We start from the raw sequence: 25,496 nt of genomic DNA on the forward strand, positions 1-25,496 counted from the left end.
ATTCGATGCTGGATGCATTACGTTAATAACATTCTAAACATTTTCGCTGCATAGAATATGAGAATGTTTTAGGTCATTTTGGAATATTAGATAACTAAATTGGGATGTCATGTATGTACATTAAGTTCTTAAGATTTTTTCAGAAGTTTAAGAAGTAGCCAGAACTTTTCAGAAGAAAGGTAGTTCAAAACCTACCTAAGCCGGTAGGCTGTGCCAAAAGGGATTGTTTATCTTTCTAAGACGGTTCTTTAGTAACAAATGAGCTCGGTGTTAGTTCGTGCCGTGCAGATCTGCCGGCCGGTCTTGCAGCCTGCTCCCGGCAGTTAACGTTCGAGCGCTCGGACGCTTGTCACCTCCCTGCTTCCACTGATTTTAAAAAGATGGTATTGAAGTTTAAGTAAATGCAAAGTTAGATCAGGAATTAAATATTAGGGTTGCCGATGGATATTCTCGTTACATTTTGAACCAGCATTACTTCTGAGCAGATTGTAGCCGCGGTGTGGAGGCGAACTGCCCTGGTGTCGCCACCGCTGGGCCAGAGTCCTTGGACGGGACCCACCCCCTGGCACTACCACTTGTTTCCAGTATTTGTGTCGTCCTCGTCTGGGGTGTGCGTGGGCGACGGGGGGCACCGGTCCGTGCCTCGCGGGGCTCGCTGCGGGCGTGCCGAGAGCCTCGTGACGTTGCGGGCTGTTGTCTATGTCGGGGACACGCAGGAGAGCCAGGAAGTGACGTTCCTGGTGGAGAAGGAAGGTCAGTCGCCGGCTCGCTTGGAGGTGGAGGTGTAGGCCTGTGTCGCTAACCCGCTCTGCCGTGCCGTAGCAACTAGACCACGCGCGTCTTGGCCATGATCAACGTGTCACCCGACTCTTTCTAGTGTGGAGAATTACCAGTTTTTGACGTGATGACGTCTTATAAAAAACGATGAACGCCGGCTGCACGCACGAAAAAGCATCACTCATTGTCACGTTCCGCCTGAGCCGAGCGTGCAAGAACCGGCCAACCACCGTGCGAGAAAATCTTTATAATATCAAACAGGTTAAGGTGGGCTTTTTAAAAGCAGCAATTTAAAAAAAATTGATATGACGTTATCACGTAAAATTATCGTACGTAAACCGACTTTACAGACAACCCTTTTTTTTTTTTAAATAAATGTATGGTGACATAGATTATTTACCAAAATAGTACTCATGTAGCAGATGGAATTTTCTAAGTAAGTGTAGGTATCGCCATGCAGTTGCTTGAGACGGTTATGCCCCATCTGCACTGGATCTGCACTTAAAAGAAGGGAGTGCATGCCACAGATGAATAAAACAACAAATTGGCTGTGTTATTACTATAGTTGTGCACTTTTCAAAAGTCACCTGCTTAGTTCAACTAAATGGTCTCTATTTGGTTCTGCTCTGTGGTGATGGTATATTTTCATGTTGCAGTCGACATGCTGATGTTAACTTTGACATCTCGTGCAGTTGGTGGCATTTCTGGATATCGGACAATCATCACATTTTGAAGAAAAGGCCTTTGCTAGACAAATTATTGGAAATCACGAAACACTTAAATTGGCATCGCTCGTTTCATGTTGTGTTTATATCTACTGCAGAGATGCACATTTCCTCAAAGTGTGTCCCATTAATATCAAAACTACCCCCCACATTGTTTCTCCTCATTACTACACAACTGTTAGACCTGGGTAATGATTACAAGCCCCAAGCTTCTGTTTGAGGAAATTTTGGACTTCAAATAGTCTTGCAGTCATTTATCGTCCAATTTTTTACTTCTTTATGATATTATTTATGAAATTAATGAATTTGCTCTAAATTATGCCAGTAGAGAGTGCGGAACATTTATTGATTTCCTGAAGATCGCACAAAAAGATTGATAGTCAAAAGTAGCTCACTGAATTAATTTATAGGTTCACAAGAATACGAGAAAATCATTCTGTAGTATGTGTTAAGGACAAAATTACATATAAGAGAAATGCATATATTCCCGCATTCAATCATAGAATGCCTGGTAATTATTTCTTTAGAGAATGAAGAAAAAGGATTCTACTTTCAAAAACACACATTCCTAAAGAGTCGCTGACATGTTCTTTAACTTAATTTTCCAGAAATTTGTAGTGTGCTTCATTAAAATTAACTCTACCAAACTGTGCATACCTGTATGTAATTAACTTATAACTGCAAACTAATGATTTTTGCCTCCATAAAACATAATTTTATCCATAAGTTGCTATCACATATGGAACATACTAGTGTATGTGTGTACGAAATCTATGGAAAAATCATGTTACCTAGACTCCACAGAAGCAGTGAAGTTCAGATGATCTTAATCTTGTTGTTGGGGTTTGGAAAAATTATTATCTAGTTAAGTCGTTTAGTCAGTCATTAATGTTGTAAGTTACTTTCTTATTATTTTTTAGGCATGGAATCCAACAATGTTTTAGAGGGGAAAAAAAAAATAAACTGGACATTTCAGGACTTGTGCTGTGGCTTCCTGTATTATTTACACCGCTGCCTTCTTGAATGTTATACCATACAAGACTAGAGTGAATACGACCACTCTAGGTGTGAAACAAAAGTGTGAATGTTAAGGTGTGTTTGAACCTTCATAATGAATGAAGTGAGTCTGAAATGGGTGGGATATACATATTGCACTTTTAAATCGGAGGAAATCTGTGCACTTTTGTGTATTGCTAGTGACTCATATTACAACTAAAGAAAAGCATTTTGAAATTTCTTTATTTTTATGAGTTAGAAGATTGTATTTCATATTGCTATTGTTGATATTGATACTATATCACAAGCTATTACTTTTGAGCACAAATAATTTTTTTTAGAAGCAATTCATTATAGACCTTTTTTATTTGAATATCGAACAAAAATGTTTTTGAACACTATTTGTTAGCTGAATATTTTGAAAGTAGCTCATAAACCCAAAAACAAAATGATTGCGGTGCCCATTGTTTTGCACACATTGTTTGGCCACATCTAATTTTTCCACTAGTTCAGGATGTCTCTTTTCAATTCATCAATATATCCCCTTCGGGGGTACCTGCATGTACCCGGAGGACTGTCTCGAAGGAAGAGAACGATAAAACATAGTGGGGCCTGCTTAGCTCCTGGCACCCCCTTGTTAGACACATACATCACCACAACTGCCAAATAAATAAATAAATAAATCATTCAATCATTCAAATAAAAACCAAGAATAAATTGCAAGTTTAATTGTAAACACTTCCGTTATTCTGAATCATATATAAATCTACAGATTTTAAAATTTTTTATTTTATTAAATACTAGCTGAAGTACCCGGCGCTGCCAGGGCTAAACACATCACAATACAAGGAACATCACTGCCGAGTTTCAAGTCTGCAGGACACTTGAAACACGGGACCTTTTGATTTTAAAGTCCCATTGATTGCACAATCTCGGTGCATCAAGGCTACACATCAGCAAAACCAAGACACCAATCTTCAGCTTCATTTTGTGGGAAGGCAGGTAACCCCTAGGCAAGACGTGACGGACGCAACAAACCATAGCGCGTTACAATTTCAAGGCAACGCCATCTATTGACGAAGTTCTAAACTAAACTTGTTATTAGTGCCTTTAGTTTGCTAGCAGCTTCACTAAGTGGATGGGTTTCACCAAACAGAAGGATAGGAATTTGCCATACCTTGCTATATGACCGTCTGGCGGACATACAGAAATGAAAAACTCATTATTTGTCTGTCTATGATTTACCTCCTATGATTTACTATTATAAAACTGAATTTACCCCTTTCTCACTCCCTTAGGGATGGAATTACATAATTGTATGTAGTCAGTGTCACTCTCTGGCCCATTAACGATGTACGTGCAAAAACCATGTGGATCCGTTGCATAGTTGCAGCGTAAGAGGACATACTGACACACACATTTGCATTTATAATATTAGTAGGGATAATGATTGGGAGTTGAACCCATTGTATTAAAGGTCAGCCTTCTCTGTGCCAGACACAATTATTTCAGCCCTAAGTATGGCTGTGATGCTGAAGTAATGAGATTGCAATGTTGTTTTGGTTTTGAAATGTATGTCATCCCAGTGTAAACAGCATGCGTTCGTTTTTGTTATGCTAGGTGTCATGTTTCAGTTTGGATGGGTGTTGTGCTTGGTATATTAATGATTGTAACATAGTACATTGTGTCCTTAAAAGAATATCCCAGTTTCAATGGTATATAACCAATCATAGTTCAAATTTAAGGTAAATAAACCTAGTTATTTTCTTACAAATGCCTAATATGTGCACCTTTAGTTATACAGCACACATACAATTCTTCCCACACTTTGGTTAACACGTCCGGAGTAATGGAAGCAATAGCCTCATCAGTTCTGTGTCTCAACTCTGGCAGGCAGATCATTAGGTAGCGGTTTAACGTAGACACTACCTTTTATAAAGCCCCAAAGGAAAAAAAATTGCATGGCACAATGTCAGGTGAACGTGGAGGCCAGCGAAAAGGCTCCGTCATCTCGACCATTACGACCAATCCAATGCTTGGGAACCTCAACGTTCAACCACTCTTGTACAAAGAGATTTCAATGGGGAGGGGCTCCATTCTGTTGCCAAATAAAGTTTATAGGTTCACCTTGGGGACGAACCACAATGTCGAAATGCCAAATTGACCACAACGCCGACAGCTAGAAAACTGCTGTGTACCACAACGCCGAATTACCACAACGCCGAAATACACTAACGCCGAAAAATGTCATTGCAAGACTGCCACAAAGGTTTGGTTAGGTTAGACTAGGTTAGACTAGGTTAGGCTAGGTTATATTATGCTAGGTTAGGTTATGTACGGTTAGGTTTGATTTTGGTATTTCGGCGTTACGGTACATTAAGAACACACACACATTCATTCAGTTGTTATTTCAGCGTTGTGGTACACAGCAGTTTTCTAGCTGTCGGCGTTGTGGTCAATTTTGACATTCGGCGTTATGGTATTTCGGCGTTGTGGTAACGACCCGTTCACCTTCTACCAATTACGCTCAGGAGTTGCCATTTTGCATAGGTGGCACTGCAAGCGAGAAAACAACAAAGCAATGAGTTACTCTTTGTGACCTTGAACTAACACATTACAATGCTTACAGTTGATATAATTAAAATTTATAACTGGGACATTCTTTTGTAGATATCTATTCTGTACATTAGGCCAACTTTAATATGCACTATATAACGTAGATGCTCTTCTGCAATAAGATGCGCTCAAATATGTCTTAACTGCATGTTAACTTCATAAGCATGCTGTTTCCATATTCTGAGAATTATGTTTGTGTTATCATCTTATAGTTGATGTTTTTCAATGCAAATCATTTTTAAAATATTGATAATGTTCTTATATTAAAAAATACATTTATTTTATTTTTTGATATTGTTTGTGTGATCCTATAATGAACAGGAATTGGCAACGTTGTTGTTACTGTCAGTATATATATTTTATATTTTTCCAGTAGCATCTCGCTTCAGTTTTGTCTGCTGTGTAACCGTACATCAAATTTTCACTTTTTTATTTTTAGTTTCTGTATATTTTATTAAATTCATTTTTATTGCATCAACATTCAGGATAGTGTGTGTTAATAGTAGAATGTTTTATGCTAAACACCAATGTAGAAGAGAAAACGTTTTTGTGTCATAAGATTTGTTTACTTTATTTTGACTGAATATTCAAAACATGGTGTAGAACCTGTAAAAAAATGCTTTGCAAAATCAATTCTTGTAAACCAATTTATAATTATAAATATAATGAAGTAAGAGGAGTTTTACTTCTATCAAAATATATCATATCCTACTATTATTAGCGTGGAATGAAATCTGTAATTTATGATACATTTTACATTTTATTTCCTAACCTCTAAATGATTTAATATCATTATAACTATTGTTTTCATGGGTTTCCGTGACATTCTTGGATAAGGATGCATCGGCTGATGTCAGCACTGGTCTCCCCCATAATGCTGCTACCTCACTCGCAGTTCGGAACAAGTGCAGCTGAATCATTTTGACAGGTCGTCACCGGCTGTCAGTTTTCATCTGGATGTTTTAACTTGCTGCACAAATGTTACATTTCCTTTTTCTTAGTGTGTGATGACGTGCCATCAGCACCAGCACAGCGGAGAGGTGTCGGAGGGTCGGGGCGCCGGTAGCGTCGGTAGCGACGGTCTCTTGTGCCCCGCAGGCGGCGAGACCAGCACGGAGTCGGAGCCCGACCATCACTACGAGGTGTTGTACGAGCCGGTGGGCCAGAACAACCACAACCACAACCACAACCACAAGCACAACCACATCACCGAGGAGGATGACTTCGACTCCTTCGACTCGGACGACTCCAGCGGCACCTTCAAGAAGTCCAGCACGCAGGTCAGTTGGCACCCCTGCTGCGCTCCGGCATTCTTCGGTTCGCTGAGTTCTGTAGTCCGGCTCTGCGGTCATACAATCCAGCATGAGTTGTTGAAGAAGATATCTGAATCACGGATGCAGTGTTATATCAGATGTGTTTCTTGCAGTTACAGGGTTTCAAGTATAATATTTTTTAATATTAGTTCGTCTTTGGCACTCCCATTTAAACTTGTCATGTTTGATAATGCAGTAAAATAGTTTATTTGGCACGGCTGGTGTCCTGAGCGTGCCATATTAAATATCCTGTACTGTTATTTTTTTTTTGTGATAAATAGTTTCCTGGCTTGGAAGAACACAGAAGTTTGTTTTCCAGCTATTACGAACAAGAGACAACGCAAATTAAACATACTGTAAATTATGAAAGCTCAATTTGTATTATTTGCATTTACGTCATCGTCACTTTAGTGCTACAGGGGGTAGATAGTCAATTTCTTGAACGATATGTACTCGAGTAATTTAAACTGCTCTGTACAATATTCCGACTAATTACTAGATATAATCAGTTATTGCAGCTTAACTGACTACTAGTTGTACAGCTGTCTGAACAGGTAGCAACAAGATATGTCCAAAAAAGTAAAAACAACTCTTCGCACCCTGAGTACAAGACTATTGTAACTCAAAAAATTGAGTTTATGAGATATTTTTACCATTTAGCAGGAAAATATCATTATCTAGGCACTGCAAGACTACCGCAACATTATATTTACTTTTACGGGACTTATGGCAAATAATGTAGTGTTGCACTCTAGAAAACAGTATATAAGAATATGTGCCAGACTATGGCATCGGAGTTGTGATAGTATTGCACTGATTTTTGAGTTACGATAGTCTTGTACTCGGGGTGCGTCTTGATGCATCTGTTTGCTTGTTAGCGGTGTAAAGTTCCTGTGGTACTCCACGCTTGCAGCGGCGGGGATGAGTGGGTGGTTGTGTGAAAGAGCGGTGTCTCCGTGTCTCCCCAGGGAAGCTTCGACGTGGCCAGCGCGAGGCTGCCCGACCTGCCGAGCGGCCAGAACATCTACGGCATCACGAAGATCGCCGAGGCGGCCGGCAAGAAGATGCTCAAGTTCCGCAAGAGCCTCAGCAGGATGCGGACCAAGCGGAACAGCACCGACCTCGGCGTCTTGGCAGGTAGCTTCGCCCGGCGGGTCTCGTCACTTAGATTGGGACTGCTCTTCAACGATACATACAGTAGAACCCTGCCTTAATGTCTTCCTGCTTTTAACGTCATATTTTCAAAGTCTCCAACATTTCCCCCATAACGACAATGTATTTACTTCCTGTGTATGATGTTCAAAGAATCATGCGTTTCCTGCTTATTTTATAAAATTCAAGAAATGTAAAAAATATATATTTTTTTTATGACTTCTGTGTATTCTTATCAGAAATATGAATGTTCGCAGCTTTATCTTGTAAAACAAACAAAACAACAATTTTTTTTTATTATTCTTTGCCATTCTGGTGTGTTTTCACGTGTAGTTATGTAGTTGTACAATATTTTAGTTTGCCAACTGTTCCATGATAGCACAAAATAAAAACCTTTTTATATTGCGTATAGAGTTGAGTTTATTTCATTCACAGATAGAATTTAAAAAAAAAGTTCAAATGGAATTATATGTAAGCATTTCCTCTCTAACGCTATCATTGGGGATTGTGAGACAATTTTACAGAAAAGTGGCAGTGTGTCTGTAGACAAAATAGAAAATCAAAACTTCATGAAATTAAAAGAAAATTGTTGGCTTGGTTTAAGCAAGTATGAGCCTGGAGTGAACCCATCAGTGGTTTTAACACTGACAGGTGCTAAGTGGATTTCCTGCTTATGACAGTTTTCTACCTATAATGTTTTTTCTTCTTCTTTTGCCCCCTTGAAAAACATAACAGGGTTCTACTGTGTAATGGTCAAAGCTACAGTAGAACCTCATGTTTACATATTTCAAGGGACCAGGAGAAAAATATGTAAAAACCGGGAAAACGCAAAATGAGGGAAGTGCTCAAATTTTTTTTATCATCTCACTATATGGGAAACAATAAGAAAATATATACCACACTAAATAATATGTCAGAGACGGTTACGTTTTTATATATTAACTAGAACTTCACTATTTCACATAATTAAAATTATAAATATATCCAATATCACCGTTCTTCATTATTGCCGAAAGTTAAACATGAAATTTGCTGTTCTTGTGTAAGAGATGAGAATGTTGAAGCATCTTGATATAGCCACTTGGTGCTGAAATTTTGTAACACAATTGATTTTTGAACTTTGTATTTAATTACGTGTTAGTTTTATTAATTTCAGATTTTTTGAAATAATACTATAAAATGATAGCTACCACCATCAATATAATTGTTTACGTTGAGGAATAGAAGTTAAATTGCCATTGCATTGTTTGGATATTCATTGCAGCCTTTGACTTTTCAGAATGTTTCTAATGTGTTAAAATGAACATCGCCGAATATGCACAAAGACGCCATATTTATAGGAAACTTGTACGTTGCTTGAAATGTATTTTAATAATGGAACAGTAATCCACTCTTGTGTATTTAAAATGTGAGTTTTCACCTTTATTTTCATGCATAATACATTTAAGATTAGGGGAACGCTAAGAAAAGTACTTATTAATTTTCATGTTTATGTCACCATATGTTTGGTTCATGGCTGTATGGTGTACAATAGCATGTGGCACAAAAAAAAAATTAAGTTGTTTCAATGGCGAACGAAGCTGTGACCATACACTCATGCAGTAACGCTTAATAATTAAACTTCACGCTATTCATTTTGAGAATTTATTGTTTTCTCTAAATTTTCCGATGGTTTGCCACGAAATACAGCAGTGGGAAATCCTTTTGCACAAGGCGGGAAAAGAATGCATTATTAGTTTAGGGAAATTGACAGTGCATGTAAAAAAATACGTTAATCGCGGGAATTCGTATATCGTGGGTACGTAAAAATGAGGTTCTACTATATTCCTTCCCGTGTTTTCCTTTCTCCAGCTTCAAATCCTTTGCCACCTTCCCGCCAGTGTCTATGAAATGAGTGAGGGTGCTTGCGACTCGTGCACGGACAGTTGCGAGCCCGTGTGACGGCCGTGTCGCAGTGGCGCCGGCGAGGACGCCCTCCCCGCCCGAGCCGAGCCCGCCGCCCCCTCCGCCGCCCCCCGCGCCGGGGGAGAAGACTGCGTCGGCCGCGAGCCTGGCGCGCCGCAAGTACTGGTCGCTGCGTCGCTTCAGGCGCAGCCTGTCCTCGGTGAGCCAGTACCCGCCCGCGCTGCCCCACCGGGGCGCCAAGGAGACGGCCACCTTCTACCTCACGCCCGCCGTGGACGTCGACTCTGGGGCCCCCTCCCCGGCCCCGGCCCTGCAGGAGAGGTTAGCGCTCTTCCCTGAGTCCTTGTGGCACGGCGGTGACCTGGGTTACAATCCTGGTGTGGCCTTCCTGATCATGTTACTTGCCGATTTACACTTCAGTCAAGGGCTTGACGTTTTCTTTCTTTACTTCTTTATTTTCATACGAATGCAAATTTAGATAAATTCTTATTCGTCTGGGATCATTTCATTCACTTTGTTGCCCATTATATTTTGTGGTAATATTTATTATATTTAAGTTATTTATTAAAATGTACATATCTTTATGGTTGCATAAAAGATTCATCGAAAATTTAAAGTTTAATTTTTTGTCTTAAATACAGATCATTGCTTAAACATTCGTTGTTGGATTTATGGTTGTGTGAAAATTGAGATCTTCGACAAGCATATGTGACTACCTCGTACTTTTTTTTATGCTGAGATATCTGTGTTTTGTTCCGTTGTTAATGTAGCGGTTTATCCTGACCTTAGGGGTATATGATGTTGCAAGTAGGGAAATTTTTTTTAACTCTTTCACTGTCTGCCGTACGCTTTGTGCGTCGACTGTGACAATTGCTTCAGCAGGTATATAGTATTTTGTGTTATTTTTATGTTTTGTGTAGGTAGATCCAATATTTTATGGTGTAATAAAGAAGCAAATTTCACCTTTAAAAATACAGTAGTGGACTTCATCTTTATCATCATTAAATAAAAATTAAAACACATGATCAATGTAATTGTGCTTGATATGTACAACTGATAGCAACAATTTGTGGTAAGACACTTCAAATGTGTACATTAAACAATAAATTGATAAAAGTTAAAAAAAAAAAAACTGCTACTAAAACATTCAATAATAAAAATAAATGCAATGTTGAAAGCCCAAAATCATTGTAGACATACATTTTCTTGTATTTTATATACTTTTCCTTTTGAAAAACCATAGATAAAACCTGAATAATGTTTTTTTTGTACATAACATTTTAGGTTTTTAAATAAAAAACCTAAACTAAAGATTTATGAAATGAATTTTAATAGCTATAATTTTGGTGTTATGCTTTGTTATTGTCTTAATTTTGCTGTTGTTTAGGTTTTGTCGCCATTCACCGTTATAATCTTGCGTGTAGTTGTAGACGACAACTTCAAAATTTTGTTGTTCGTTTCGTTCAGGTGTGTGTTCTCAGTGATAAAGGCTAAAAGCAGTGAGATGTGGCAGCCGAGGCAGGGTGCTGTGATGCATGTGAGCTGTGATGCATGTGTTCCTCCAGGAGGAGCAGTGCCGGCTGCTCCGAGGCCGGCGACGCGCCGTCCAGTCGGCCGAGCTGTGGCACGCTGGGGCAGGAGGCGGCGGCCAGGCGACGGCCCCCGCTGGAGCGCCCCCACTCCCCGCCGCCCCTGCCCCCCTCCGCGCCCCCAGGTCAGACCCCTCTGCACAAGGCAGGACCAAAACTATCGTGCAATGTTCACGCGACAGGTTTTTTTTAAATCCAAATTTTGACGCCCTAAAATATCGGTGCGATGATCATGCGATGAAACGGGGTATATTCAATAACCCCTGAATGCTGACCGGCATTTTTTTATACCGAAAGGCTTGCCCGCACATTGCTGCACCTGTAAATATTTACATATTTTCAAGTTACAAATTGCAATCAAAAGGTATAATTCTGAAACCCCGTCTAGGTGAATGATGACCTGCTCAAGTGGTCTGCGAGGTGTTTCAACGTTCAGTAACTGTTCAGCGTAAAGTGCTTTCATTTTGAAATATTGCATGTTGAAATCACTTTGTGTTAAAGATCTAGACATTTTACTTGATTCCAAATTAAATTTCCATTCGCATATTGAATGCCTTATATCTCGTTCTAACAGAAGTCTTGGACTCATTCAGTTCATTACCCACTATTCTACAAAACTAGACTCCTCTCTGTCCCTCTTCATTACCCTTATTAGATCCAAACGTGAATATTCCATTATTTGGAATATAATCTATGTTACTGATATACAGATTGATAACTTATTTCAAGAATAAGGAATATTTACATCCAACCAATTACAAAATACTCCTTAAAAACATTTTCTCCTAAGCCTATCCTTAATGTTAACCTATAACTTTATTTATTACATATATGAAGATACACTTATTTTCACGTTTATTTATATTCCTAGTTTATTTAGATCATTTACGAACAAAAGTTATTTCTTGAATATCGTGTTAAATCTTATTTTCTGTCTGCTATTTTACCAATTTATATGTGTGAGTTTGTGTGTCTCTGTGTGTGTCTGTGTCCAGCTCTGTGTGTCTGGATGTGTGTGTGTGTGTGTGTGTGTCTTTTTTACATGTAAATTCATGTCATCTTGTGTGTTTGTTGGTATTTGATGTATTTGTGATTTTCTGTATTTGTTGTTATCACTGGTGTGTGTGTGTATATCTTACCGGTATATGATTTAAATGATCACTATGAAGGAAGTTGGTATTTGCTGGTTGCAACTATGTGATACAGTAATATGTTATTGAACTGCCCAGCTTGACACTTGCTTGTGGTTTTGTATAGTTGGTAGTTTGACCCAGACGAGGAGAAGCCTCACTCGCCGGTTGTTTCAGAGATACCAAAGCGAGTGCCGAGGCGACAAGAGAAGAAGACTGGGAACAGCTCGTGGTACGCCGAGTGCGGCTTGTTTGACCAGGCCGAGCTGGCCAACCGCAACCACAGCGGTACGTCACCTGTGCCCGGTGTGGCGGAGTGTCAGGCGGAATCATACCTACAGCCAGTCCTTGATGTCGACTTCGCTAGCAAAGCACAGATGCAAGGACTGGCTGTAGGTATCACAGAATCAGTAAATCGGTAAACTTGGAAATAGTATTTTTAAAAAGTGGTCACAATTAATTCATGCCTTTAAGGGCTCCGCCTACCCCGGCACACACACGGTGTGCGGAGCTTCAGGGAAAACAACGCGATTTCAAAACTACGTCGAGATATCCGTGTGGGGTCTGTTTACGAAAAGCATTTAAGAGTTTGCTTAGGGCTGAAAAGTACTTTTTATTTATTTCGAATTAAGTTTTTATACTGTATTTTTAGAGGAGTTAAAATGGCTAAAACGCATGTTTTCAGAGTAATTTTTAGGCATAAAACAACCAGTACAGATTCTTGAAAGCACTTAAGGGACTTGCATTACACCTTTATCTTCATTTCTCGGCCATATAATGCTACGGTCACCGCTCATGTGACGACGAGAAGACTGCGCGCCAGCTCAGAGGAGACACCGCGCTAGAAGCACCAGCGAGCGTCGCGCTTATCATCCCGCCTCACCGACACACATACACCCCTGACGAGGCGGGGGCCTTAACAAGCTTTGTCCACACTTGTTTTCATACATCAAAGAGACATCATATTCTCATGTCTAGCTACAATTAAGATGTGTTAAACAAGCTTTGTGAAATGTAATGTATTCTTTCTTAAATTTAATTCAGTTTTTATTTTTTCTTATTCCTTGCAAATCGACTATAAGTGTTTAGGTGTGAATATTTCTCAAATTCAAACATCTCTTTAATAGTTATATTTATATATAAGGGGTTTTGAAATAAATTGTTTATCCAAAATTCAACTTATTTGTATTATGATTATTTTTTTTTTTTTTTTACTCACATGTACAAAGCCTGGCTCAGGAAGTGCACGATGTAGAGTGAAACAGTGGTGGCTGGTACTACGTGGTTAGTTGCATAGAGAATGTCTGTTGGCAGGTATTGCTGTTGATGCTGATATATGTACTTGCAGTACGCAAAAATGCACCAAACTGACTATGTTTTAGCCTCAATCTTAACACATTAACAGCCAAGCGTCGCAAATGCGACGCACGGAAATTTGTTTACATGTACTGTGCGTTGCGTTTGCGACGATCGTGCACAACTGCATTCGTCGACTCATCACTTGCCCAAGGATCGAGTTATTTAAGTTGCTATGCGGTATGGCGATAGCTGATGTTTCGACCTATCAATTCCAGCATTCCGCGTTTCAATTGCTGGCTAACAATGGAAACAAAGGTGTATCGAAAGTGAGTTATGAGTTCCTAGCCCACTTTTACATCTAACAGTACTCTTCGCAGTTGTTAGTTTATTCCACAAAGGAAGATGCTAGTTGCTAGGCTTACGGTGGTGCACAATGCCATTGGTATATATTTCTACTTAATTCTTTGTTGCAGATGGCCAAAGACGAAGTTCGGCCAAGTCGGACAAGCCGAATTCGTATTCTCTGTACGCAGAGGTGGGCCTGTGGGACGCCGCGGCGTACAGTCAAGGTGAGTGGTCTCTGCGAGGTGTCTCGGGGATGTCGGTGCCCGGAGGGAGTCCCGGAGACTCGAGTGAACACTGTTTCCCCCTCCAGACACGAGCCAGTCCTCCGGCGGCAGCGACAACGCGTACGGGTACGACGTCAAGGACGTCGCTGAGACGAGGTTCGCAAACGAGCCGCTGTACCAGTTCTACACCGCAGCTGTGGCCGAGGTATGGACCACTTGGCCGTCATCGGGTTTCCGTTTCTCCCGAGCTCACAAGAAATCAGTTTTTTTTGCCAGTGCAAAGTCCTGCATAAAAATAGGTTTCATATATTTGCAGACTAAAATAGGAGCAAGTACTGTGTAAGATTGGTTCCCACTTGGTTTTAATTTTGCATCTTGTGGCAAATTGTAAGATAATGCCTTTGATGACAGTGTTTGTGTCAGGTGAAAAGTTTTTGTGTGACTGCATGGTTGCAATAAGTGTGTAGAAAAGAATTTTATTTGTGAACAATTATTTCTGTGTACAGTATTGTTTAAGGTAAAAAAAAAAAAAAAATTGCATTGCGTTTGAATAGAGATGGGTGAGTCAGCAAATGTTTGGGTCGAGTCAAGCAGAATTCAGTATTTATACCTTTTGAGTATGACTTCATTTTATAGTCGAGTCGAGCTCGGGTAGTTGCAGAAGGTTTTTGTTTTGTGTAGAGCAGGGTTTCCCCAACCGGTGGTACGCGTACCGCTAGCGGTACGTGGCAACGCAGCAGATGGTACGTGATCAAATTCTGTCGAATTAAATGCCATCGACCCTGATATTGAAACTTTTATAGTGGAGAAACAGCAACAAGTTTTCCCACTAGAAATAGTACCTGTTTTTACGAATCTTATTTTTTGGACTCAATTTGAAATAATTGTCAAAAAAAATTTTTTTTGTAATGTTGTTTGATTTTGAATTAATGTTAATAATTGTTTGTTTTCATAGTTATGTGTTGTAATAGACGTTTTATTTTATTTCTTAAATAAAAAAATTAACTACCTTAGCATATATATTAGTTTCTAAAACAAATATCAGGTGGGCCTAGTGGTATACTGACGTTTCTAAAAATGTCTTGTGGTACGCAGTTGCTAGAACGTTGGGGATCCCTGCTGTGTAGTATTAAAAGAGATTATGTGCTCTATAATCTTGCCTGGGAGCTGGGAGCTGGCGGCGTCTCGCTGCAGCTGTGTGGTGTGACGCAGCAGGCGCAGGGCGGCGCCCGCGGAGACACGGACTCGGACGGCTACGAGGAGATCTGCGACCTGGGCTCCCCCGCAGTACCGGCGCCCCGCCCCTCCGCCATGGAGCTGATCCGGCCGCGGGACGGCCGGCAGCGCACCCTCTGGTGCGAGCTCCCGGAGGTGCTGGGCAGCCAAGTGCTCTGTGAGTCGCGCCTCGCTCCGTCGCTTGGCTGCTGCTTGTCAGTGTTGATGTGTGACGTGCCCACCGACAGTGCTGTCACTTAGTGGTGGACTCGATAGACAAGTGTACCATCACACGCGAGAGATAGTCGCTGCATGTGACCGGGCACCACGCAGATAGGGACCATTTACAAGCGCTTGCAGACCAACCAGTCAGCTCTTCGAAAATACAGGGACCACATCATGATGGCACAACACAGAGTTAAATAAGAAAATATGTAATAAAAATTGGTTGTTTGTAAAGTCGGTTTACGGACGATAGTTTAACGTGACAACGTCATAACAAAACATTGATGAAATGATTGCATACTTTTATGAATGAAATTGAATCATTTTTATTGAATTATCACTATTTTGTATGGATACAAAGAAGGAGTGAAATGAAATCTGCAATTTAATTGATAAATTTACTTTTATTTGCACTCATTAATTCAGATATGTTTATAACTTTAACGGAGAGATTATTTTAACTATAACTTTTATACATGTTTGATATTTAACTTCTTCCAATCTGTGTTATTCTGTTAAGGATAGGACGATGATAGGAAAAGTAGGAAACGAATGGGAGTGTTTCATGTTTAATGTGCCTCGAAGAAGTCAAATCGATGGTTGTTCCAATCGAGTGGAAGAGAGATAGATGCGGCGCAAGCGTACAATGAGCATAACGGGACAATGAGTCATCCTTTTTTGTGCATGCTGCAGCCAGCGTTCATCGATTTATTAGACTTTGTCACGTCAAAAAAAAATAAAACATTGACACTACAAATACAACTACAATCATAGGTATTATGAAGCTACATAATAACAAGAAATTATTTAGTAATGACACAAAAAATTATAGGTATATTATGATTAAGCATAGCTTTTATATTAGACCAACGATGAGTAAGGAAATAAGACAGTAAAATAATAGTTAACATTATTGTAGGGCAAAAATTAGACCTTTGTTTTTAACATGTTTCTTATCTCTAGTTGGTTTAAAGAAGTTCTGGTAATTATTTAAATGAATAATGAATCTATGTATAATGTTGGTGTATTTAGGGTACGTATGAAAGATTTCTTGCCACTATTAAATGCAGGAATTTTAATGCCAGAAACTTCAGAAATATAAAGACATTTAAGGTTGTGACTGTAACTATTTTTGACATATATTTGTATGGCATCTTAAGATATTTCTTCTAGTTGAAAAAGAACCTAAGTGGGAAATTAGGTCAATGTTATTGCCATTGTTTATGTTTTTTGTTTATGAAATATACATTTTTAATTGAACTCTGTTTAGGTTTCTCAATGTCAGTGTTTCGGATGCTGTTCCAAATTATTGAAAGCTAAAGTAATATGTACTTGCCTAATTTTGGTTGGTTAAGTTATTGTGTGTTTTTTAGTAGTTTTTGTATTTTATTTGCTATACACGCAATTGTGTTACCGAAGGCCACATCACATTCCTCTCCCTAGTTTCGTGACATGTGTTGCGAGTGTTCTTCTATTGATATGCATGTCCATGATGAGTGAAAGTTGTAGTATCCAGTGATTGAAGGGCATAATACTACCTGCTCCTCTAAGTAACTTCCTAGTTCTTTCCAGAAACACAAGGGCGCTAATCAAGCACCTTTGTAATGTTATCATTGTTTCAATCTGTTATATGTAGAAAAAAATATTGACAGCACACCTCCCATAATTCAATAATATGAAGTTATTAGCTTTCGGGGAAAAATTGACATTTTTTTTTTATCTCACACCAAACAACCGTGCACTTAGAGACCAAATTGTTTGTTCCTTGTACCAAACTCGCCCATGATCATACATTTTCCCTTTCTTACCTTTAGTAGAATGTTTTAACGTCTTCATATAAAATAACAGGCAGAACAAAATCATTTAATACCCGTCCAAGGACTTTGCAATTTAAGTTGCATAGTTTTTTTTGCAAATGATAACTTCATTTAAAAAACTGTTGAACTTATTAATCTTGAACACAGAAAAACTGTAATGTATCTTGAAATGCACGAAAAAATTATAAATGCTTGTAAATGCTGTAGGAGTTATGCTATAAAGTAGGCTTATAGAAGATATTTTGCATCATCTGTACATATGCAGTCGGTACTTTTGCTGATGTTGCCTGTGTAGGAGTAACAGTGTGGGTGCGCAGGTACTATCAACGCTCATCAGAGGAAGCTTCAGGAAGCCAAGTTTGAACTCATCACGTCGGAAGCGTCGTACGTCAACTCCCTGAACATGCTGGAGAAGCACTTTATGTCCAGCCGGGAGCTGCGCGACGAGACCATCCTGTCGAAGAACGACAGGCGCACCTTGTTTTCCAACGTACTGCCAGGTAAGCACGCCAGTGTCAAGTCGGTTCCTGCAGTGTGCCAATTCCAACCCCACGTCTAGTATATCATTCTTCAGTTTTAATTCGAATTCCATCGGATATCAAACACTTTAGGACTGATAATGTCTATTAAACTCATTCTGATATATCTGTATTATCTCAATAATATTTGTGTCAGTATGCCATGTCTTCCTTAATACTTCATCAAAATTAATGATTTTATGATGAAAATAAACATTTTGGTTACAAAAACTATTTTAATAACATTTATATAAATATCCGGTTTTTTTGTCATAGAGGCAGTGCCATTTAAAGAGGGTTTCATCTATTGACAATTTTTTTTAAAACTAATATGCACGACAGTTGATGGATTTGTTTTTAGATTCTTTACGCAAGTGTAGTCTTATTATGCAAATAAACTGAATTAAATCACTAGTATGTAACATATACTGACGCACTGGGGGTTGATAGCATGATGCTAGGGCACTGCCACATGTGTTACTGGCATGTGGACCCGGCTGCTCTCTCCTTAGGGCCGTGACGTAGCCCGTTTCCCCCAGTTTGAGTAAAATGCACGGAATTACGTCCCCTCTCGTCGGGGGGTCACGCTAAATGTGGAGACAGTGAAATAAGGCAGGCTCTCGCAGGCGGCCCACACGCCTCGGTTGGTGTGATGTGTCTCCACGTGGTCACCCGCACAGAAGGAACAGAGATGTTTATTCAGTACTTTTATTGATGTTGCTCGTCTGTACATTCTACACGTTATCACTGTTAATAAGAGCCGGTGGCACTAATCTATATAAGGGTGCTGGACTGTGTTAGAGTTCGTCTAACATGACCAGAATCCGTCTAGCGAATTAAATAAAACTGAAGTAAAACAGCCTACTGCCCGAGGTAAGCCCTGAAGTTAAAAGAAAGCGATGTATATGAATGAGGTAGGCAGATGGACGTGGATCAGTGACAGTACAGAGTTGCAGACCGCGACAGACTGGCTCCTAGCACGTCCTCGAGGCGGGCCCACAATCTGCCGTTACATGTATTCAAATAAAGCGTGCCACCGGGAAAAAGAATGAACACATGCAAACCCTTAATTAAATTAGCCTACTGGCTGCAAACTATGACATTACATAACTAATTGGTTTAAACTAATTTAATGTCAACATACAGTCTGCCTCGGTAATGTTCGTCCTCGCTCGGCATCGTTCGGGCCACGGAATGTTATTTGTGTTACTTATAAAAGAAAAACAATCACTCCGTCTGCTGGAACATAACACACTGTAGAGGAAAAAATAAGCAAGTTACAATTAACTAGGCTGGCATCGATAAGGGAGCGAAGCACTGTCACACCGGTAGGCACGGGCCAACACACTCACTGTCTCTCTCACACTCACTCAAGGGTTTTTTTTTTTTTTTAATTTTTAGAAACAAACGTTATAAGCAGGGAATGAATGCATAATTTGTGAAACATTGTGTGCAGGAAGTAAATGCATTGTCTGTTCCGTGACTACGCAAGTTAAAGAATTCACCCGAAAGTTGGTGAATTCTAGCAGGGCCCAGCACCAACTTGTGTCCAGGCGGCCATCTTAATTTTTACTGTCCTTCGTTGGACACACAAGCAAGGAGAAAGTTTCGTCCGCATCCAACCAACAAAAAAAAAAAAAAGAATAACACTGTTACATGTCCACGCTCCGAGCACAAACAAATGAGAAATATATACAAATGGTCCTTTTTTTTAAAGTCACTGAACATTGTCCTTATTGTTGGGACTTGTGTAAATGTGACGTAATGGGCAGGAAGGTTGCAACAGGGTCGTGCTGTTGCAGTGAGGAATTGCTCAACGAAGTTCCTGAGCGACTTGGAGGCGTGCTGGCAGGACAGCGTGATGCTGCACGGGATATGCGACGTCATATACGAGCACGCCACCAGTCACTTCGGGGTGTACGTCAAGTACTGCTCCAACCAGATATACTTGGACCGCACGCTTCGCAGGCTCAAGTGAGTATTGCAACTGTGCCGTCTTTTCTCGTTTGAAATAAAGACAGGTATGGCATTGAGAATCTCGTCGGAGGATTCACTCGAGTAGTTGAATGTGAAAACAACGGGAACACTGACTCTGCAGTTTAGTGAGTGTCCAGACCTACCTCGTGTTTGGATGAAGTTTCTCGTGATGTCTGAACACTGACAAGTTTCTCGTGATGTCTGAACACTGACCAATTGCAATTAAATTAAAATAGAAAAGTTGGTGCAAATATTTGGTGTAAAAATTTGTTTTCTAAAATTTGGTACCAAATGTTAATTTTTGCGTTTTATTACCATAAGTTGAATTATTACCTATGAATTGAATCTGAAGAATCTTTAGTTATTGGGGAAAAAAAATTTTCCAGAAAAAAAATAATTTTTTTTTCACTTCCTGACATCTAAGACGGTATTATCCATAAAAGTTAATAGTATTTTATGGCTTGTTTAACTAGTGTAGGAACACAGTACCTGCTTAGAATGTTCCTTTTTTTCTTCTGTTTAATGTATGTGCGCTAAGTAAGAGATACTTATAGTAATTGTAGCTGACTTAAATCTAACCAACCTTTCAGTTTAGTATCATTTATCTATTTTTCCAGAAGCCACTACACTACACATCTACTTTATCTTTCAACAAATATTTGTTTATGTGATAAAAATATTTCAGTGGGTATTGAATTTGATATTCTTATTTGAGAATAATTTGATATTTGTATTTGTATTCAATTTGATTTGAACTAAAAAACTTATATTCACTCAGGCCTAATGAATATGCTACTGTAACCAGCAAAAAAAAAACCACTGATTCATACGTAGATCTAAAGTAATTTATTAAAAAAATTTAATAATAAAACATGTTTTAGTATGTTAACTTCATATTATCATATAATAAACTGCTAGCTACACTTATCAAAATTTATGTGACTAAGTCTAAATTATTTTACCTAACTGAAAAGCACAATTTATAATAGTAGTGGTTTCTTTAGTAAAATGAGAAGTTATTATGACAAAATCAATAAATTTGTGTGATGAAATTAGCGAAGTTAGTTTACCATCAAAGTGTATGACTAATAGGCTTCTACGAATACAATTTTTTTTTCATTTGAATTAAATTTCAAATCGAATATCACAATATTCACGAATATCAAATATTTTTCTAATAAAATCTCAACAGTAATTTTTTTTTCTTCTTTCAAAAGAGGGGAATATTTGAAACCATAACAAAGAGATGTAAAATTAATGCAATGCATTTTCTTGAACCATTAAATTGTAAGTTTAACTGATTACATACATAAAATAGAGTATCATTTATAATTTTGAACCATAATCACTGATTTGTTAAAACAATATATTATGATGAATGTTACAGAAAACAAATCAAAATTATACAATAATAAATCATATGTAATAAAAAAATTGTTTTTTGTAAATGTGTCATTTTGCAAGAATATCTATTTGCAACAAATAATTCGTACACACACACCTGCAGTTTGAAATATTTAAAGGAACATCAAGTTATTCACGGAGATGAGAGATGGTTGACGAGGAGTGTGTGTGCGTTTCATTTGATACGTTTTATGACAATTAAGCATAAGACCTGGGAATGTGTTCGGTTGTTCTTCTGACTGTATTTGCTTGGCTGGCCAATACAAGATATGACCGCAGAGAAGCGTGTTTCACCTCAATTCTGTCTTAATCCCAAGGTACCTATACCTGTGTGTGTGCTTATCACTACGTTTTCCCCAGGACGAAATCGCTGTAACAAATGATTCATAGACACACATACCTGCAGTTTGAAATATTTAAAGGAATATCGAATGATTCACGGAGACGAGAGGTGGTTGACGAGGAGTGTGTGTGTGTGTGTGAGAGTGCGTGTGCGTGCCGTGGCAGGGAGCAGCACGGCCGGTTCGCGGACGCCCTGGCGCAGCTGGAGGCGGGCCCCGTGTGCCAGTCGCTGTCCCTGCACTCGTTCCTGATGCTGCCCATGCAGCGGATCACGCGCCTGCCGCTGCTGGTGGATGCCGTGCTGACGCGCCTGGATCCCGGCGACGACGAGTTCCCCTCATGCCGCCTCGCCCTCGCCGCCCTCAACAACGTACGAGCCCGCTCCGCTCCCCCCTCGCTGACACAGTGCTGTTCGCGCTTGCGATTTGCCATTGCAGGGTGTCTACTAGGTCACGAAAGTCACGAAAAAGTCAACCATTTTTAAGTATATTTTGGCAAAAGTCACAAAAAAAAATTAATTACAAGGCTAATTTGTATTTCTGGTGCACTGATCTTGTATATACCATATTTTTGTGCTTTTGGCAGCTTGCATTTTCAGGAAAATCATTGCTTAAGATGTTCCCACACAATACATTTTCCCGTGTTTAACTAGGCCAGTCCCGCCATTTTCGCCATAAGACGTTTACTTTAAATTCCCATTCAAAATGTTGCTTACAGCTTCTATTCTCCTACGTGCAACGTCATAATTTTCACATAGAATGCAGAGAAAATTTTAATAATAGCGAGTTGCTCTTCTTTATTTAAAAAAAAAAGTCCATTCAAATGCTGTGAAAACGTAATTTATTCAATTATCGTACCTTACACACTTAAAAAAAGGATGGTATTCGTTCCGTGGCAGTCACGGCATAGTCAGTTTCATTCTTACTCTACAGATCGCACAACGATCACACATAATCGATTGCAGCTGTCAAGCCATCAATGCGCGCGACCCGCGTCCATATCGATAAGTTGTTGGTCAAATGGCGAGCGCGAGCGTTCATAATCGAACTATTAGCGTTGAGTTTGATTGTTTACTGCTTGCTTGTGTGTACGAAACGTAAATTTATGTTTGGCTAGGATAAAAGAAAGCCAAAAATTTGTGCACAAAATGTGTGATGTATTTTCGTGTTTTCGTTTTGTTAACGACTATGTTTACAAATTACAAAACAACAAAATCCCTAAATTACCGCCCTTTTTTATTTTCCAACTGAAATCATTGTCGAAGAGGTTAAAGTGCTACGGAATGGAATTTTAATATTTTTTATGATATAATGTGCTGAAAATGTTTGCCAACAAATGTTAACATGTTTTAGCGCTTAAAGTGCGACGAAAAATTGGCACGCGGGAAAGCAAATATAATTAATTTCATTCAATTAAGTTTCAAACTAACCTTCATTTGTAGGCTTAACTTATGTCTTTTTTTCCACCACTTAGGCCTGTATATTTTGATAAACAAAAGTAAACGATCAATTTTTCATTTTATTTTTGATGTAAGGTATAGGCTACACTTAATTTTTAACATTTAAAAATTATACCATTTTGACAAGTTTCGTGGTCACACTTCAGTGGAAATTGTCATGAAAAAGTCACTAATTTTTATTTTTGTAACTCAGTAGACACCCTGCATTGCCAAAGTTTCTGACGGGCACCCCTAATGCCAACGCAGGCATTTTGAACGTATTTAAAGTCGAGGTGCTTATCTTCTTTTCTTTACTGGCCAGTGTTTCTGTTTGATTTGCTTTGTTGTTTCACTTCCGGTACTTGATAATGCACAATTCCTTTATTCTGTTATTCAATTACTGGAATATACTGACATTTAAAATACATTAGGGTTTCTTTTGTTTTAACATGATTTTCTCATAAACGTTAAAAAACTTGTTGTGTCTTGACCAGATTGTTAATCATGCTAACATGCTTTTTTATTTTTAAAATTTTTCTGTAACTGCACTTCTTAAATATGGCCTATTTTAACGCAACAATGCATGTTAAGATATTAGTTTGATATTATTAAAAAAAATGTGGCATTATTCTTTACATATTATTAAGAGACAATTACTGCATGCGCAATGAGTTGCAGTGCTGCGGTCTGATTTCATATTAGGGCACTGCGATTCTGGGTTTCATTTCAGTTCAGTTTTAGATCGAGAAACTCTGTTTTTTTTTTTTGTTCCGGTTATGTTTTGGAAAAGAAAAAACTTTGTTTTTCCTAATTGCTCAACTAAAAGTATTGATGGAATTTGTTATTTTTTCTAGTCATTACATGTTTATTGAAAACAATTCATTAACACAGAAAATAGGAGGAAGACACTCTTTGCACTAACCTTTATTTCTTAAATATTTTTTAAGTTAACTTCAAGCTGTGGGGTGGAAAATTAGCTTTTTTTTTTTTTTTAAAACGCTTTAGATGCTATTTTTTTGCTAAGTTTTAACCAATTTTATTTTATCCAATTTTCAAAATAAATGCTTTTTTAAAGATAATTATTTTAAAAATGTTATTCATATGTAAAAATATAATTTGTATAAAGGCACATCATTACCACATATTGACAGTTTAAAACCGTTGGAATAAAAAGTATCTTTTCACACTGAGAAAGATAAAAACCCAGTCCTGTAGATATTGTAGCCTGATTCACATCATACTTTCCAGTTTGTTGTTACACGCGCATGTGGATTTAAATTATTTTCATTCATGTTGGTCACAAAATCTCATCCTCAAAACACGGCCTCCATCATTGCCGCAGATTTTCTCATCGCCTAAATGCAAGGGAAATAGCTGGCTACTAAAGCCCGCTGCACACGGTACAATATTCCTTACAATATTGTAAGCTAGGAGTCGTACTGGCTCTACTACTAGTTTCTTCACTCGAATTCAAACTGGATACTAGTAGCTGTACTAGCTGTGCTACTGGTTTTGCGTAATAGACTGCGTCCTATTTACGTTGCTTGCTGTGTTCCAGTATTTAAGGAGTGGCCAATCAGAACTTGCGAAAACAGCAGCACGAGGGGTTGTTTACACTTTTAAGCGCGCATGTCGTGATAAGCATGGACGGGAATAAGTGGAATGGTGACCAACTCCTCGGTTTAATAAATGCATACGAAGAAGAGCCTTGTTTTTGTATGCAGTAAAAATAAATGTGAATTACCACAATAAAAAATTTTGTCGTGGAGAATATTCTCTTGACAAAACCAGTAGGGCAGCTAGAATCGTGTGCAGCGGAAACTTGTAGCGCGCCTAGTGTTTCAGCTTGTGGCCCGCACGGCACAGAAACCAGTAAGCAAACTAGTAGAACATGTTGTACCGTGTGCGGTGGGCTTGAGACGGGAAGGAAACGGGCTGCTCCGTGGCGGGGCAAGGGGCTGAGCGCCGCGCGGCGACGCAGGTGGTGCAGGAGTGCAACGAGGGGGCGCGCCGTATGGAGCGCATGGAGGAGATCCTGATCCTGAACCGCCAGCTGGAGTTCCCCAAGGAGCTGAGGGCGCTGCCCATCATCTCCAGCTCGCGCTGGCTGGTCAAGAAGGGGGAGCTGACCCACATCGTGTGGAGGGGCGACGAGGGCAAGCTCACCTTTGGCAGGAAGTTCTCCAAGGTCGCGCTGCACGTCTTCCTCTTCACCGACGTGCTCATCATCACCAAGAAGAAGAGGTGCGTCCCAGCTCTGTTGCTTCTTACTTATTGTTTGTGTCCTGAAGAATCAATATTTTATAAATATAAATGAATAATAATTTAAATAAGAAAATAATGTATTTAATTTTAAAAAAAAGCGTGGGGTGCATGGTGTCAATGTTTATAAATATTTTATTGACAGATATTAGTAGAAGGTTTATCATTTCGATAATATCTTAAAAAGCACCCCACACTTTTTTTTAAAAATTAAATACATTATTTTC

The 25,496-nt window shown here is 39.1% G+C and overlaps 1 protein-coding gene across 3 annotated transcripts in view; it reads left to right on the plus strand.

Moving 5' to 3' along the window:
- LOC134538883 (rho guanine nucleotide exchange factor 15-like) overlaps positions 1-25,496 on the plus strand; it is a 134,293-nt gene that overhangs the window by 97,480 nt on the left and 11,317 nt on the right. For 2 of the 3 annotated variants that reach the window (XM_063380473.1, XM_063380474.1), the window contains exons 5-17: positions 586-753; positions 6,213-6,394; positions 7,396-7,564; positions 9,535-9,805; positions 11,050-11,198; positions 12,381-12,491; positions 13,976-14,071; positions 14,158-14,276; positions 15,284-15,464; positions 17,646-17,828; positions 19,649-19,820; positions 21,735-21,939; positions 24,989-25,251. In XM_063380473.1, coding sequence (XP_063236543.1) covers positions 586-753; positions 6,213-6,394; positions 7,396-7,564; positions 9,535-9,805; positions 11,050-11,198; positions 12,381-12,491; positions 13,976-14,071; positions 14,158-14,276; positions 15,284-15,464; positions 17,646-17,828; positions 19,649-19,820; positions 21,735-21,939; positions 24,989-25,251 — 2,269 coding nt within the window. The remainder of the gene's footprint in view (positions 1-585; positions 754-6,212; positions 6,395-7,395; positions 7,565-9,534; positions 9,806-11,049; positions 11,199-12,380; positions 12,492-13,975; positions 14,072-14,157; positions 14,277-15,283; positions 15,465-17,645; positions 17,829-19,648; positions 19,821-21,734; positions 21,940-24,988; positions 25,252-25,496) is intronic. The other variant, XM_063380475.1, reaches the window with a different exon arrangement.

This window comes from Bacillus rossius, chromosome 14 (genome assembly GCF_032445375.1).
Source record: "Bacillus rossius redtenbacheri isolate Brsri chromosome 14, Brsri_v3, whole genome shotgun sequence".
NCBI classification, from domain to species: Eukaryota; Metazoa; Arthropoda; class Insecta; order Phasmatodea; family Bacillidae; genus Bacillus; species Bacillus rossius.